General features: G+C 38.6%; 1 protein-coding gene across 3 annotated transcripts in view; it reads left to right on the top strand.

Annotated features, from left to right (window-relative positions):
- The window catches only part of tub (TUB bipartite transcription factor), a 43,435-nt gene extending 30,272 nt beyond the window's left edge, over nucleotides 1-13,163 (top strand). For 2 of the 3 annotated variants that reach the window (XM_069173688.1, XM_069173691.1), the window contains exons 3-12: nucleotides 727-889; nucleotides 2,084-2,221; nucleotides 3,920-4,075; nucleotides 5,334-5,455; nucleotides 8,279-8,470; nucleotides 8,699-8,811; nucleotides 10,240-10,354; nucleotides 10,964-11,062; nucleotides 11,192-11,363; nucleotides 12,781-13,163. In XM_069173688.1, coding sequence (XP_069029789.1) covers nucleotides 727-889; nucleotides 2,084-2,221; nucleotides 3,920-4,075; nucleotides 5,334-5,455; nucleotides 8,279-8,470; nucleotides 8,699-8,811; nucleotides 10,240-10,354; nucleotides 10,964-11,062; nucleotides 11,192-11,363; nucleotides 12,781-12,914 — 1,404 coding nt within the window. In that variant the 3' untranslated portion in view covers nucleotides 12,915-13,163. The remainder of the gene's footprint in view (nucleotides 1-726; nucleotides 890-2,083; nucleotides 2,222-3,919; nucleotides 4,076-5,333; nucleotides 5,456-8,278; nucleotides 8,471-8,698; nucleotides 8,812-10,239; nucleotides 10,355-10,963; nucleotides 11,063-11,191; nucleotides 11,364-12,780) is intronic. The other variant, XM_069173690.1, reaches the window with a different exon arrangement.
- The last annotated feature ends 3,751 nt before the right edge of the window (nucleotides 13,164-16,914 follow it).

Genomic DNA, 16,914 nt, shown 5'->3' with positions numbered 1-16,914 from the left:
GTCCTGCCACAGATGGGAGCTTTACTGGGCATATTGTAGACCCTTAGCGCATCGCTGCCGGAATTCTCCACTAATAGAAACTGTGAATATTTTATGAGTTCTGGTTTGAAGACTTGCATATAGCTGACAGTTAGTCCAGATGAATAGATCTATCCAGCCTGAGGTCGGGCAGCACATCCCTAAACATCAAGCATTGTTCTCTGGGCTTAGCAGATTTATCATAGACTGTGTTATTGTTGCTGGCTTTTAAACCCAACACTCTGCCTAAAATATGACAGTTTACAAGAAAAATGTAATGCCTATTAAGAGATCATCTCAAGCAATTAAAAAAAAAAAGTAAAACAATTTCATGTTCTGTTTTGTGTCTGAGAAGCAGAGAAGAATAAAGCTTTAAAACTTTGCCTCTTGCAGATGTTACATGGTTCTCTGTATATAACTTAAACAATTAGCAGCTAAATGTTCACATAATCACACACTGAAGGAATTTTGGATTATCTGAGTCTGTAGTAATAGTATCATAGTTATGTACATACAAACAGGTTTCAGACATGACATATCTGGCAACTGTCAGGGTGAATATGGCGACTAACAAAGAAAAATAGTTTGTTCTGAAATTGATGTTAACTTTAGTTCCATCGTAATTTTGTTTGATTTTAATTTGTTTGTCATTTGCTGACCCTGTCCCCTTCTTCCTGCCTGTACATGTTTGTGTGCATGAAACCTCAGCGAGCGCTGCTTGAACAGAAGCAGAAGAAGAAGAGGCAAGAGCCTCTGATGGTCCAGTCCAATGTGGACGGGAGGTCCCGCACTCGTCGGACCAAACAGAGCGAGGAACAGGCCCCGCTGGTGGAATCCTACCTCAGCAGCAACAGCAGCACCATCTACCACGGTAAATTAGACTGGTCCTCCTCTGGGGCGCTGCTGATTCAGAAAGCTCAAACAGAGGATTGAAGAAACACATCGATTGAACAAACAAAGATGTCAGACAGATTGTTTGATCAGTCTGTTTTATTTACAGAGAATATTTTTTCTTGAGCCAAAAGTGATTTTATTCTTATCCAGTTTTTGCTCTTCCAAGTTTCCCAATCAGAGCTGTATTCAGCCCAGTGGGATTTCCTACTACAGACTATACTGTATATATAACTATAATACCAGCTGAATACTGATAACTGTTGCTAATATTACCACCCCAGGAGCTATACATCATACTGTAAAAGCTACGTTTTGCAGGGTTTAATGCAGTGCTGCAAATCCAAACACTCATGAGCAGAAACCTGGGATTGATGAGGTCTTTTTATTTACACATGGAGACCAGAGTTCAGCATCTAATCCTCATTTCTCAGGGCCGGTTTCTGGGCTCGAGGCCATGAACTGTCACATTTCCTGCAGAGAGATGAAGAAAATATTGACAAAATGAGTCTCTGCAACAATCTAATATTCTGATGGAAAGAAAGGAAATAATAACCTCATCAATCCTGCCAAAAAAGTGTCATAAATCTTCTGACATTCTTTCACTGTTAACCCTATACTGTATTTCTCTACTTTAAAACAGGGAGAGATTGCTTTTTTATTTTTTGTCTAAATGGAAACTCTATACCCGCTGTGATGTCACAGTGTCATTGAATATTGTTCCCATGTTGAGTAAAAACATCCATCTATTATACTCAATTTCCATATTTTTCATAATGAAAAAGAAAACATCAAATATTCACACATTTCACATATTCACATATTTTAATGGCTGCAGGGGAAGATGATTTTATTGTAACACATAATCACATATTTAAAAATATACATTTTAGATACTAAATGTCTTTAACTACTACAAATTAATGCAACCATTGCCTTCTAATTTCAGGCTTAACAGTTACATTCTCATATGGAAGAGACTCCAAGAAACACAATATAATGTAATTTGTTAATGATATTCAGTAGAAACACTGTTTTGTTTTGAATTTTATACAGTATAAGGGTAATATTTCCATGTGTGTAATTGTAATCGTGCTCAGCCTTATTTTCTTCTGTCCTTTCTCTCGGGTAAACCTGCATATGTGCTGCTGGTCATCTCGGTCGCTGTGTTCAGTGCAAGAAGCTGAACAGGAGGAGGTGAAGGTGGTAACGGACACACAACCGCCTCGCTCAGCCAAAAAGGGCAAAGCATCGGCCAGCTCCACTCCACAGAGCGGCAGCGACAAGAAGGAGAGGAAGGGGAAACACAAAGGTCAGCCTACCAGTATTAAGACAAACGGGTAATCAGGCACAGTGAAGAATCAATAAACGTATTGATCTCAAGTCCAAATAAACAGATTAAAGTCATTAGAAACAGTCCGCAAAATAACAAAACAGAAGAGACAAAATCCTTATTGTCCAGCAGCTGCAGCTGTCTGTCCGCCGATAATGTTTCCCCTGCTAATTTTTCCAGCCACATCTGGCAACAAACATAACTAGTGAAGCTGCCCTCTTCGTCTCGTTGCGGTGCCATGCTTGTCAGAGCTCAAACGTCTGAGATGATGTATGACACGCTGACACAGCAGAAGTGATGACATAAATTAGAAGAGGAAAAAAACGAATGTAGAAATGGTATGTTATATCTATAAGTAAACTGCTTTGATAATTTCCCTTTGCTTATTTGCTTTTCAACATTCACATATTATTGCAGACTGAGGACGACGCAGTATATTAAAGTATTTTCCATAAGTGGCAGAGCAATAAGAAAAGCATGCAGTCAAAATATAAGAAAAAGCATTACAACAGCACCATTCCTCATCTTTGCAATACATCATTTTCTCCCTCGTTTCTGACATCAGAGATGTTTGTCGTTGGATCTACTGCACTACAGTAGACGCTCATCTTCGGAATGACTTTGTCCCAGAAAAATACATGTTAATGGATTCAACTGGGGTAAAAGATTAAACAGGCCAGTAGTGCCAAACTCACCATTAATGGAGCCATCTCACTCTGATTCTTTCAAGCGTGAGCACACACCGTGCACTCTGAAACAATCAGCCACAGAATAGATTAGAGGTTCTTCAATTTTCTCAGAGGGAGTAATTCAAGCTGCTACACAAATAAAACATCCATCTAAAATTAAACATCCAACATTCATTTGAATCACATCTAAACAGAACAAGACAAGCGCTGACTGACTGCCCCCATGCACAAGGCTTCCAACAAGGCTTCCAGCAAGTGTAATCATGGAATGAAATATGCATATTGTTTACACACTCAAGTTTAATGTTATTGAGTCATTTGTCATAATTATAGGGTGGGCAGTGTACAGTGAGTGGCAATGCACATTCAATATTTAAGATGTACTTTTAGAGCTGTATTCTACATTTTGTGTAAGTATATTTTGTTGATGTTACATTACATAACATGTACGTGTATATGTGATGTATATGAAGTGCTGGTGCAGGACTGTAATTTACCTTTGAGGATTTAAAGTAATCTATAATTATCTCACAAAAGCTGAACTGTATTCATTAATACATGGACCTGTGGTTAACTTTGTATTTTTTTTTTTTTTATTAATTACACAGAATTTCCACAGTGAAGATAAAAGCACCCACATGCTGTTTCATAAGACTCTACCTCTAAAGACACAGAAAGACAACAAGCTGGAAGAGAGACCAACTCATTAGACTCCCTTCACATTTTTAAATCAGCATGCTATGAATGTATTTAGTCAGGAAAAAGCTTTTTCACCATACAGAGCAACACTGCACCACAATTAGGTGGATGAGAGATGTGGAAATCTTACCACTCTTAGTCAGGCTAGTTGACTATGTGATCAATTCCTGAATCGTTGTTGCAGTTTTATGCAAACATCTGCCTTTGTTTTACTTCACCATGAAATACTGCTTGTTGAACAGTAGTGAAGCTTTCTGATGGAGTTTTTTCTTGTGGGGTTGTGACTCAGCAGCGATCGATGGCCTAGCTTCCCAGCAGGAGGATGGTCAGATCCAGATCCTGACAGTGGGTCACCCCACCACAGAGGAGGGCGAGGCAGAGCCTGTTATGAGCTGCACTCAGTCGCAGAGTAAACAGGATCTACGCGTCACTATGCTCAAGAAAGGTACTGTCAGTGGTCAAGAAAGCTTCTGTTACTGCATCAACAATAACACAACCATTAGTCCATGTTTACCTTGTGGTCCACTGCTGTAGAACGTTGGCAGGAGGAAGGAAAACATTGACTCGTGTTGAAACCTTCAACTGCAAATAGATATTCCATTTTAAAACCTGAATCAGGTCAGTATTCATATTGTAAACACTGAATACTGGCACACTCATGAATTGTTCCCTATGTAACAACCACTCAGCAAAGGGAGATTTTGGACCCTTAGAAATCATATTCTTTGTCTTCATTGACCAGGACAGTGTCTAATATTTGTAAATGACATATCTATCAGATGAACTACAAAACTCTTGTCCTGCGTGCAAACGGAGAGCAGGACCGTGATGTGCACGGAGGGGGAAGCTGTAACCTTCATGAGGAGCTATTCCAAGTTTCAACATCAGCTCCTGTGTTACACACAAGTGTACTCCACACTATGGTTTGCTCTTTCAAGTCATAACACTGTTTTTAGGACTTCTTTTCTTGTGATGTATTTACATAAAATTGAAATGCCTTGCAACAACAGTATTAGTTATCATGTAGGACTGAGGATAATCAGTTGGTTCCTTTCCACATTTCCCAGGAAACACAGCCAAAGAGGACCAGCGTGAAATGTGGTGTTGAGTCACAGTATTTTTGGACAGCAGTAACATTAAACCTCTTTAGAATGGATGATTGGACACAGGTTTCTAGGAAACTCTATGAAGTATTCACTGCTATAGCTGGTTGACATGAGATCTTTATTATTTTCTAAACTACTAGCACACCAATTTTGATATGACTTTATCAGCGACACTTGCCCTGATATCAGTATGTATGGAAACGTCAGATACTAAAAGGCAATAAACTTAATGCAATGGAAATGCTCTACTGGTCACACTACTGATGACAACAAGACAGACTGCAGGTAAGAGACAGTCCTGCTACAACATCAAAGATAAGTTTACTACTGAAGTCAAATATACTCAAAACCCCTGTGGCTCTCAGTGAGTTCTGACACCTGGTTCAACCTATCGTCTCATGAAAACGTGTGACCTAATTCTACACACAAATGTGTGTCACAAGTTTCTCTATTTAAGCCTCAAACTGTGGAGATGATTTTTATGTAACGGGGAAGAAGTGTGACTGTTCCTGTCGAAGGGTTTGTTTCATGTTACCAATTAAAAAGCAGAGAAAGCTCCGTGACTGTTATTCTGTCTTTCTTGTTTTTTCTGTGAAGGTATATCCAGCAGCATGAATTTTGATGAAGAAGAGGATGATGAAGATGAAATTAGCTCCAGTTCTTCGCAGCTCAACAGCAACACGAGACCAGGCTCCGCCACTAGCAAGAAGTCATGCAAGGTAAAATGAATTTCATAGCACATATTTATAGTCTTTCCGTGTATTCTCTCCAGCAACCAGTGCTTTTAATTACTGAGTCACAAGCAGCAATAAAATGCAGTCAAAATTTTGTGGCCAAGCTGGACTCTTTAAAAATAATTTCATGGCTGAAAGTACAGTAATAGACAAATAGAGCTTAATGTGGTACAAATGAAGTGTTTTTGCAGTTCCTTCTTGATGTTTATGTGCCGCACCGATCAAAGCCATTTTGCTGGTTATGTTACAGTGTGGCATAAGTATGAAGCTGCTGGAAAAACAATGTCATACCTCGTCTCTTGCTGTGGAAAAACAATCGCGGATTCAAATATGTCAGGGCAGGAAAACTGTATTAACACTCAAGGAAAAAAAAGGAAACACCTGTTGTGTTTGTCCAAAAATTATATTCATTGGCATAATGTGGAGAGGTTTCTTCAACCAGCTCACAGTTAAGGACGTAAATACTCTTGCTTATATTGAGTCACCAAAGAACGTTCCTTCCATTGGTCAGTTATACATAGTGGTATCATCATTTTCCTCTCCACGTAATAAAGATTATGAAAGTCTTTCAGTAAGCAGATAAATCTCGCAAAGAAGAGCATTGTTTCAAATTTACAACGTGAGCGTCTGGCTTTCGACCTTTTCATGTTCCACAAACAGACACATGTTGCCTGGCCCAGACTGAGTCACATCACCATGATGAAAAATACAAAGAAAGTTGCCCAAGTTCCTAAGAGAAGCTCCGAATGAAAGCAGATGATTATGAATAGATGATTAGCATATGAATAATGGTAAAACAAACTTATTTCTAAGTTTACTTTCCCAGTTTGCAGGAGTTTGAAAGACATAAACTGTTCTCTAGTTGAAACTAAGGTGCAGAGCTTTATAGAAGGGCTTAGATGGGGCGATTGTTGGCACTAATTTTTTAGCTAATTCAGCATTCTCTATTATTTTAAAATATGCTTTGGATTCAGCAGTTGGTGAGCTGTTATTTTCCATCCTTCTGATAAATTAAAGTCAGCGAGCCTGGGAGCCATTTGGTTTAATGTTTAACAAGCTTAACAGATAAAAAATGAACAGGTTTTGTTCTTCCCCATTTCAGCTGTGATAATAACTGGCTTATAGTGCCAAGAAAATGTTTATAAATTCTTTGGAATCACCTGATTTTCTGCATGAATTTTTCATAAAGTTTGATCTGATCTTGATTTAAATCCAAATTATAGGCAATTCAATGTGCTCAATATAATAGCACGTAAATAATTATAACCTTTTGTGTCTGTACTGAACACACCCATTAAACATTCACAGTACTGGAAAAACTAAGTGAAACCTTGGATTTAATAATTGGATCGAACCTCCTTTGTGAGCACAATTTCAAACAAGCATTTGTTACAGAGCTGCTTCAGCTCAACAGTAGGACGTCTGATGTGAACGGCTCTCTTAATGTCATTCCACCGTATCACTAATGAGTTTAAGGTCTGGGCTCCAAAAGGTGTATTTTCTTTGTTTGAAGTTATTTCTGTTGTATATTCACTTTGATGTTCAAGGTCTTTATCTTGCTGCATCACCCAACTTCTGCTGAGCTTCAGCTGGCAGACAGCCACTCTGACACTATCCTGTCAGATACCCTAATAAATTTGGGAATTGATTTTCTCCTTGATGATGGCGAGCTCTGGGGCCTCGAGGCAGCATAGAGTATCAATATTTCACAGTGCTTCCTCTGCCATACTTTGGGATGATGTCACTATGTATTGCCCTTTTCATACCAGTGCTGCGTGTTCTTCTCAAACAATTCAACCCTTGTTTCATCAGTCAACAAAACATGTTCTCAGGAGCATTGTGAAGACTCAAAGTGCTTATTGGCAAATTTCAGGCACGTAGTGATGTTTTTTTTCAGAGAGCCGGGTCTTCCTCCTGCTCCGTGCAAACAATACACAATGATTTGTGTATGGTAGAGTCCTGAACAGAAATGTTAACCAGCTTCAATGATTCCTTTAAGCCTTTAACTGTGACTCCGGGGTTCTTTCTTATACCTCAACGGGCATTTTGCATTGTGCTTTTGGAGTCCTCTTAGCTGGATGCCCACTTCTAGTAAGAGCGGCCACAGTACTAAATCACCTCTCTCTAAAATGTGGATTAATCAGGATGTAAACTCTTTGAGATAACGTTGTAACCCTTTGCAGCTTTATGCAAATCAACATTTCATGATCACATGTGCTCTAAGATCTCTTTTTACAGAGACTTGGTTCACGTCAGCAGAAACTTGTGGTGAATAGCAAATTCATGTTTGGGTGATATTTGCAAGTCAAAGAAGCTCGAGCCGACACCTCCAAGTTTGCTAACTCCCGACCTGCTGACTCCAATTAGCTTTCATTGATGTCATTAGCCTGGAGGTTCACATACTTTTTCCAACATTTAATCTGTGCTGTTTAAATTATGTTTTTAGGATAGACAAGAACAATACAATGATTTGTCTTTTGTTGATATGATAAATTGAGTATTTTAATTGGATAAAGATCTAACAGTATTTTAAGAAAAATCACATCCTTTTCAGTCTCTCCACTTTATGATAACCGCCACTTCTCTTTGCTCCTCTTTCCTCTAATCTTTCCCTTCAGTTAACTCAATCTTCTGTCTCTACACCAGGTCCTTATTTTAGATTCAGTGTGCTAGTTCACGGTCCCAGTGGACGAGTTGATCTTCAGACTCATTACTCTGTGCTAATGAAAATCAACTCAAATGCATCACTCACCAGTCCACCATCTCACGAGGGTTCTTGTCCTGAGTGGGCTTATTCTTCTCCTCCAGGATGTGGCCTCAGCACCCACTCCACCAGTCAGTGAACCCGCCATCGATGTCGATGACCTTGAAGAGTTTTCTCTGCGACCTGCACCGCAGGGGGTCAGAGTGAAGTGCAGAATCACCAGAGACAAGAAGGGCATGGACAGAGGCATGTATCCCACCTACTACCTTCACCTGGAGAGGGAGGACGGCAAGAAGGTGAGCGGGGTCTACCAGCTTAACGGACATTTCGCAAAGGACACGTATTTGAGAGAATGGATTGTGAAGAGTTTTATGTGGCCTGAATTTTGTGTGCACAACATAAAATATTAGAAAGATACTGTTTTGTGGCTTCAAGCTGTGTGTGTCCAAATGACATGATTATTTTTAAGTGTACTGGTGACACTTACATTTTTCAAATTTGGTTTCTGGCTCGTTTTGACGCAGGTGTTCCTGTTAGCTGGTAGGAAGAGGAAAAAGAGTAAAACATCAAATTACCTCATCTCCATTGATCCCACTGATCTATCTCGAGGTGGAGAGAGTTTCATTGGTAAACTCAGGTAAGTCCTCCGTGGTTTTACTACATGGAAAATTCAGGAGACTGTCCTCCTTCAAACAAACTACCCTACAGGCTCGCAGCGTATCACGACCCACAGCTGCATTTAAAAGTGAAACACCCTCTAGTAGTCATATGAATGATGACAATCTGGTGTCCCAGAGAAGTTATACAGTCCACATGATGTTTATACAATGTGAGGCGGGTTGGTGGATGGTTTGATACACAGCTGACTTTGGCACAGGAGACCGCTGTTTGCTTCTTGTTTCCAATCACAAGTTTGGACAGTTTTTTAAAAAAATGTTGCCGAGGTTGCGTAACTTTGAGGAAGTATTAACATAAAGGTACAACATGGTTCAAGTGATCATTTTAAATCAAACCATCATCTTTCCTTAACCTTTCCTTAAAGTGTTTTTGTTCCTGTACCTAACCAGGGTGCTAATTTAAGAAACTCTCCTATGGGTTGTGTTTGAGGGTAAGAACAACTGACCTGTATGGGCGTATGTGTTGGAGGACTTGTTGAAATTTTGGCAGCCCACACTAGAAATTCTATACATGGGTATGTGTTTGTGCATGATTCCTTATTTAATTTTTCCCATACTATACTATTTTTCTAAATGTATTTTCTATTGCATTTAGTGTCGACACAATTTTACTAGCCACATTCCTTTATTTGTAAATTCCTATAGGCAGTATTAAAAAAAAAACTATGGATTTATAGCAAAGCTCATAAAAATTGTGCCTAAAATGATCCATTTTCTTATGTAAGGCACCATAGAGTGGAAATACTTAATGTCCTGTTCTCTCTTAGCTTCAGTCAAGAAATTGTAAAATAAAAAAAAATGTCTTTGTTATATTATTGTTTGAACCCTCGCTCATTGTTAAAAAAGAAATAGTCTGAAATAATTCGTATTTAAAATTCTAATCTTCAAGGCTAAGATTGGGAGAAAGTAAGTGGCGATTTAATCCTTAGAGACAACTTCAAGGCTCCGTAGAAACTCCTCTGGAGTTTAATCAAATATGGCTCTGCAGCCTTTTAATCTTCAGAGCTGGTCTGGCCATTGGTTGATGCACTTTTCAAACCTTTGCAATCACAGTCCTGCTTGAAGGATGGAGATCTAAATTTAAATGAACAGTGACCTTTCACCTAGGATTATATTTTTACATGTACAAGACAGTATTACCTACCTATGACACACACACACCAAGCTGGGTACTGTTACTTGACTTGTTGCTGTTATTTGAGCAGTTTATTTTTCGACCTAGAGCATGACGTGGGAACTATTACCATTATGTTACAGGATCTGGATGCACTTCAAATTCAAAAGGGACACACTGGGAAATGCCCCTTTAAAATGCTTCTCATGCATTGTTTCATACAAACACTCAGACTAACAATCAGACTTTTTACTGTGTTATGCTTTCTTTGGAGATCGAACCTCATGGGAACCAAGTTTACTGTATACGACAGCGGTCTGAACCCTATGAAGAGCACCACCAGCCTCGAAGCTAGCAATCTGCGGCAAGAGCTAGCAGCCATTTGCTATGTGAGTTAGTTAAAAGGCTTCTTATCTCAAGGCTGTACTAAGGTTTTCATCTTATCGTAATGTTATTGTGCAATTTTTGTTTAAGGTTTGAAATGCCATTTTTCTAACAACCCACTAAACAGAATAATTTAGGACCAGAGGTCTAATGGAAGCTACAGTAAATTAATTTGCTTTGAAAATACAACATGTTGGTTAAAATGTCAGGTGGTCTTTAAAATGTACAATTTCATGCAGGGATTCCTGGAACAAACAGAGGAGTCACAGTATTATTATATTCAGATTAAAAGCAAGTTATCATCTACAGTATGCATGCATGAATACATTTGAAAACCTCTGAAGGAAAAAAAACTGCATATTAGTATTTCACAATACATTTGAGTAATTAGGCTGTAGCTTTTAGTTCAAAGAACATGCATCATTTTATTTTTTGAGTTAAGGTACATTAGAGAGTGAAGTGCTTCTTTTTTTTTCGATCAATAAAAGTTAATCTGTCTTTCTTTGTGTATTTTATTTTGTACATAATTGATATTCAATTAAATATTATACAATGTGTTATGAATACATTGTAGGTTTGTAGGGTGAACATGCTTTATGATCTTTTCAATCTAGGAAACCAATGTTTTAGGATTCAAAGGACCTCGCAAAATGAGTGTCATCATTCCTGGGATGAACATGGACCATGAGAGAGTGTCTATTCGCCCACGAAATGTATGTGTTCCCTCATTTGTCAATAGTCACATCTGTGCTGACCCACTCAGCGTCTTACTATACTTACATAATTGATCTGATATCGATGATCCTCGTGATCCGGAGCTTTGCTATTCTTCTTCGTTACAGGACCATGAGTCACTGCTGGCCAGGTGGCAGAATAAGAACACAGATAGCGTGATTGAACTTCACAACAAGACGCCTGTGTGGAACGACGACACACAATCTTATGTGCTCAACTTCCACGGCAGAGTCACTCAGGCTTCCGTCAAGAATTTTCAAATCATTCACGACAACGACCGTGAGTTTCCACACCTATAAATGTTGTTTTATCAGGTCTAATGTTAAAAAGTAGAATAGGAACTAAAAAGTATGAATAGGGGAATTGTTATGTCTCATGGGGAAGACTTGCAACTCCCCATTCTCTCCATTTCCAAGAAGGACCAGCTGCACAGTATGAATTCAGGTTTAAAGTAACAGTTTGTTCAACTTTTGATATGAGCATTGACAAAAATGCACTTCTTTACCCCAAACTTCCCTATCACATAAAAACAAAATGCAAACAGAAGACAATTCCTTAACCTGGGCTTTTAAACCACAAAAAAACAGAAAATGAAAGCGTTCCTTATTCCTACAGAACGACTGTTAGAGGCTCTGTATTTACAAAGACTATTGTACAAACTAACACACGTCAGTCAGAATAACAATATTTACCAAACAAAGACTATACAAAGCTTCCCAAATGGTTTGTCCACATTTAATCTACTTAGAAAAACACTGAGATCACAGAGCTAGTGCTGGCTCTGTGTTGGAAGAGTTGAAAGAAGGGAGGGGCAGATTTATATCAGCTGGGCTTTAAAAAAGGCTGCTGAAACACTGTGGTCCAGTCCAACAGCAGCAAATCCTTCAGATTCCTCCAATTCAGAGGCAGCAATTTATTCCAATAAACCAACAAGATGGTCCCTTGTGTTTTATCACCAGGGCTGCGTTCCAAATTGTTTACTCACGAAACTAACACTTAGTATTTTCGGTGCATAAGTGTGTCACACTGTCATGTACGGTAACATACAATGCACTCTGGGTACCCGGATGATGTACTCAAAACGGTCCACAAATTGAGTGTGAAATGATGGATGCTTTTCACCATTAACTGTCACCATTATGACTACGTAACGGGAAGAGAGGGACCACCACATGGCTGTTGGACAGACGCTATCCGTACGTTTATTGTGTGTGTTAAACAGTGGACATGAAAACACGTTCATTTTTAGACTACAGACCAAATAGACTACAGATATGTTGGTGGGTGATGCATTCAAATGTTATGGTTACTTCCGGGAAGTGCAGTAGGGCAGTGTTCGATTTGAGACAACACAACTTCAAGTACTGTACAAGTAAGTGTACTAACATGTAAGACTACTGTATGTGAGTGTTTTAAGGGAAGTACACCATCTGAAATGCAGCACAGCACAACATTTACCGGCATACGCTCGAGGGGAGGCACAAAGTGCAGACCAGTGTGAGCTTTAAAGCAACTCTATTCAATTGAAGAGTTGTATGACAAATTTAAACACTCCTTTTCTTTATTTATTCATGTGATTATTTTGTTTAATCGTGACTTTGATCAAATTTAGCACTAAGTTATTTGGGTCTCCATAATGAAGAGCACATATTTAATAGCTTATGTATGATTTGTTTCCTGTTTGTTTCCTCTGCAGCTGACTACATTGTGATGCAGTTTGGCCGTGTTGCAGAAGATGTCTTCACCATGGACTATAACTACCCAATGTGTGCCCTGCAAGCCTTTGCAATCGCCCTCTCCAGCTTTGACAGCAAGTTAGCCTGTGAGTAGACTCCAGCCTGAGGTGCAGTGGAGAACTGGTCCATCTGTCCTCTCAACAAGGGCTGTTCATGCATCCCTTGGCTGGTTTGAGATCTCCAAATCATCCAGTACCTTGGAAGTCCTGCATATCCCAAAATACTTTATGGGCCTCAAGTTTTATGTGTATGTATGTATGTATGTATGTATGTGTGTGTGTGTGTGTGTGTGTGTGTGTGTGTGTGTGTGTGTGTGTGTGTGTGTGTGTGTGTGTGTGAGAGGGGTGGGAGGGGGGGACTTCAGGATGGTCTTGGTCAGTGGAAGAAAATAAGCACAAAGAGTAATCCACTTTCAAAGTCAAATTCATTTTTGATAACTTTGGTCATTTTGTACTGTAATGGCATTATTAAAAAAACAACAACACTGTTCCTTTATGTCGTAGTTATAGAAATTTAACATTTCTTTATCTGTAAATTATAACTAACAGTTACACATCAGTAAGTTTTAAAAGTGGACTAGACTTTTTGTAGTCTACATAAAAAACACAATGTCACACACTTCCTCAAGCATGAATTCTGTTTATACAGATACTAGATCAAAAATAACTGCACGTCACAATATATTTATTTTGTTGTTTACATATTTATTACATCTTAATTTTGCTTTCATTTGCATCAACTTCGGCAGTACTGGCTCCATGGAGCCGCAAGCACAGAAATGATCATCGCAACAATATCACTTGTATCCACACAAAACAATTAGAGACTTGGACGTGAAAAGGGCCAAGGCATGTTACACAGTGCTGTGTACCATATACAATATTATGTCACAGTGTCATTTATGTGAATGTATAGGATGATGGTGCACTTTACTTTGAAGTTTGTGGTGGATGAGATATAGCTGTACATACTTTATTGTGCCTTTGAAGACTAATTCCAGTGTTACACTTTGGCCGTAAAAGGAGTCGAGCTTGAATTGGTCTTTCTTGCCGTATACTCATGCATTGGAGATATTTCTCTGTAGCGCCTCTGAATTCAGTTGTCTGATGCAAGGTTCATTTAGACTGATCAAATATCTGAGGTTGCAAAACCTCCAAAAGATGCTATTCTTTGCAGTGTGCAACATCGGACAATATTTCAGCAATTGTCTGTGTATATTTAAATTACATTTAGGGCCTATGCCACATTACACTAAATAGATGGGTATTTATTTACACTGCAAACCAGGCAGCAGATAAAGCAGATGTCGAACCATACAGGCTTTAGGTTGTGCTCTTATCTTCTGATGCCTACTTGGGAAAAAATATACTCAACACAGATTGACTTACTGCCAACAAACACACGGTTGCAATGCAAATCTAACACAACTTAAACACATTCTCCATCTCTTGCTTTACATCTCTGATTAACTTTATGCTCTGCTACGTTTGATACATTCCTCATCTGACTGGCAGTAAGTTTCTACATCATGTGGCTTATTGCTGTTCACATTTTTACTCAAAATATTATTCCTCTTGCTCCAGATGGGTTATTTGTCAAATATATGATAGTATTTTGTATTTTCTGACCATTAAAAAAATCTGAATGAAGGCAAAGAACAATCTCTGATACCGCTATTGTTACTGTGGGTTATGAGGAAATCTTTATCAAATGTGCTATTCTTGTACCCAATTGTGCTCTATTTTAAATTACTATTTTAAAATTGTTGATACTCTTGCTGTAAAGTCTGCTTTTCATATATGTGTCCAGGAACCAAAGGTTCTCTCACTTTCAGTTTTTAGTGCTCTCGTTGTAATGTACAGTCAATGGTGTACAATTTACTGTGGTGGTATAGGCACAGTCCTTTGTTCATGGAAAACAAAATAAAATTACAGTAAGTCAAAATATGAATTCTGTTTTCTAAAAAAAAAAAAAAAGATGTGTTCATGAATTTGAAATGTTCTCCTCTTTCAGAACAAGGCAACAGTAAACAAACGATCTATTTCCAGTCCTTGTTTTTAGTCACTTCTAATTTATACTTGTTGTTCCTAACTGGGCCAATCAATGTAACTTTTACAGCAATACTTAAATTAAGTGACAAGGTTATTTTCAACACTGTGGATTTTTAGGGAACAGTTAAAAGCCTACATGATGCATGAAAGAAGTAGAGGAAGATAGAGAGGAATATCTCTGAACACAGACATACCATATTTTCAATTGAAAAGCAATGTTGTCATTATTGTGTGGTATTTATATAACAACATGAACCAAAAAGGATGCATAGCTTTCAAATTACAGTACTTTGGAGTGACAGGCTTGCTGACAATGTGGCCTACTAGTTAGTTCTTTATAAGTGGCACTGTGATGTGCACAGATGATGATACAGAGGCACCCTCAATATGAAATGGTTTACAAAGGATTGCAAAGATGAGGACAGTCATGGATTGGAAACAGAGAGATGTTAAATCCTGTGGTGAAAGCTGTATTTTGCACGATATGTTGTGGCTTTCTCCATCTTTTCTTTTGATCATCTTGTTTTCTGCCTTGCATTTTTGTATGATCAGAGAGAAAACTCTACACATGGCAGTTTTTGATTGATCATAACATCAATATGTTTACTCCTCTAAGACTGGGATCAAAATGTCTGTCCTTGATCACCTACAAAAATCATTTTTCTAATTTACTCTGTGAGTCTCTACACAGGATGTAAAATACATACAGGCAAAGATTTAATTAAATGGTGATGTTAGGTTACTTACAAACTTCAGAATAATAAGTAAAGATGACCTTTCTTACAGCTGACATTCTCATCACCCAATAGTATTAATTGACTGATGGTTGGACCTGTTTAAGTGTCAGCAAGTAATACCAGTGAGACACCATGAACAGTGACATGTCTCTGGAGGAGCACTGCCTGACTTGATTGTGGCCGTTGTTATTGTTGTGGCACATCAAAATGTCTGTCGGGATAAAGGTTTACTGGGCAAAGGGAAGTGTTTGATGAGGTTTGCTGTGAAAACACTGAGGTTGTTGAGAATGATGTAGTGCTAAAATCTAACAACAAAAGATGTCATTTTAGAAAATATGTGAAACGGATCCTTTTATTTGTATAGACAAAACAAAGTTCCTATATGAGGTTATTTTTTCTCTGTGTTGATAGTGACAATTATTTAACAACTTCCAGTTCTTGTGTAAAGATCAGACTTTGTACTTTCATCTTCTGTTGTTTTTTAAGTGAACCTTGTTGCCTTTGACCGAGGCACATCGCTCATAACTGATACTATAGCTCCTGGACCTCGAGCTGTGGCTGCCCACTGCTCCTCAACAGTCAGAAGGAATCAAGTGCGGATGACAGATTTCTCTGCAGCGTTTAATAAGCTGTAACTCAATCACATCAATCTCTGGAGGCGGCAATGCACAAAGCAGCTAATGACTTCTTGGTATGACACCTCATGTTGAAGATGTTGTGGCAGCTGAGACCTTTCTGACAACACAACCCACATCTTACCACACTGAAATGTATTTATAAACGTCCATGCTCACATTTACTCTGTATATTGATGTTGGCTTTACATTTGTTGTTACTATCAACTTGCAAAAGCCTTCTCCACCACAGCCTCCACCTGCAGTGCCTCCACTCTCTGTGCCCCCTGGAAAGATCTTATTTCTATGATAATTCTTGCGAGGGGGTTATTTGCAATGCTCTCTGCGTTTTATCGTGTTGCTTTGCAATCACACCTGTTATGCCGCATTACTACATCAGAAAGAAACCCTTATTGAACCACCAGGGGGATCCAGATAAGGCGTGACACTGTGAGGCACTTGCTTCACACAGAGTATTTCATTTGTAGCAAAATCCTCAGTTCTCTGTTCCTGCTGTGAACATTCATGGCTTCTGAGAAATGTGACATATTTTCTGGTTCAAAACTATTAATAAGTATGTTATGTAAAAGTAATCTGAGATAATTTATCTGGGACAATGATAGTAATGATAAATCATTCGGATCATTTGGAGAATAAAACCATTCTTGAAAAAAAAAAAAATCCAATGAGCA

Source organism: Embiotoca jacksoni, unplaced genomic scaffold (genome assembly GCF_022577435.1).
Source record: "Embiotoca jacksoni isolate LCO1_2020_lvr unplaced genomic scaffold, fEmbJac1.0.p SCAF_6, whole genome shotgun sequence".
Lineage (NCBI taxonomy): Eukaryota > Metazoa > Chordata > Actinopteri > Embiotocidae > Embiotoca > Embiotoca jacksoni.
The sequence above is the reverse complement of the archived record's forward strand: the minus strand, read 5'-3'. Positions and strand labels throughout refer to the sequence as shown.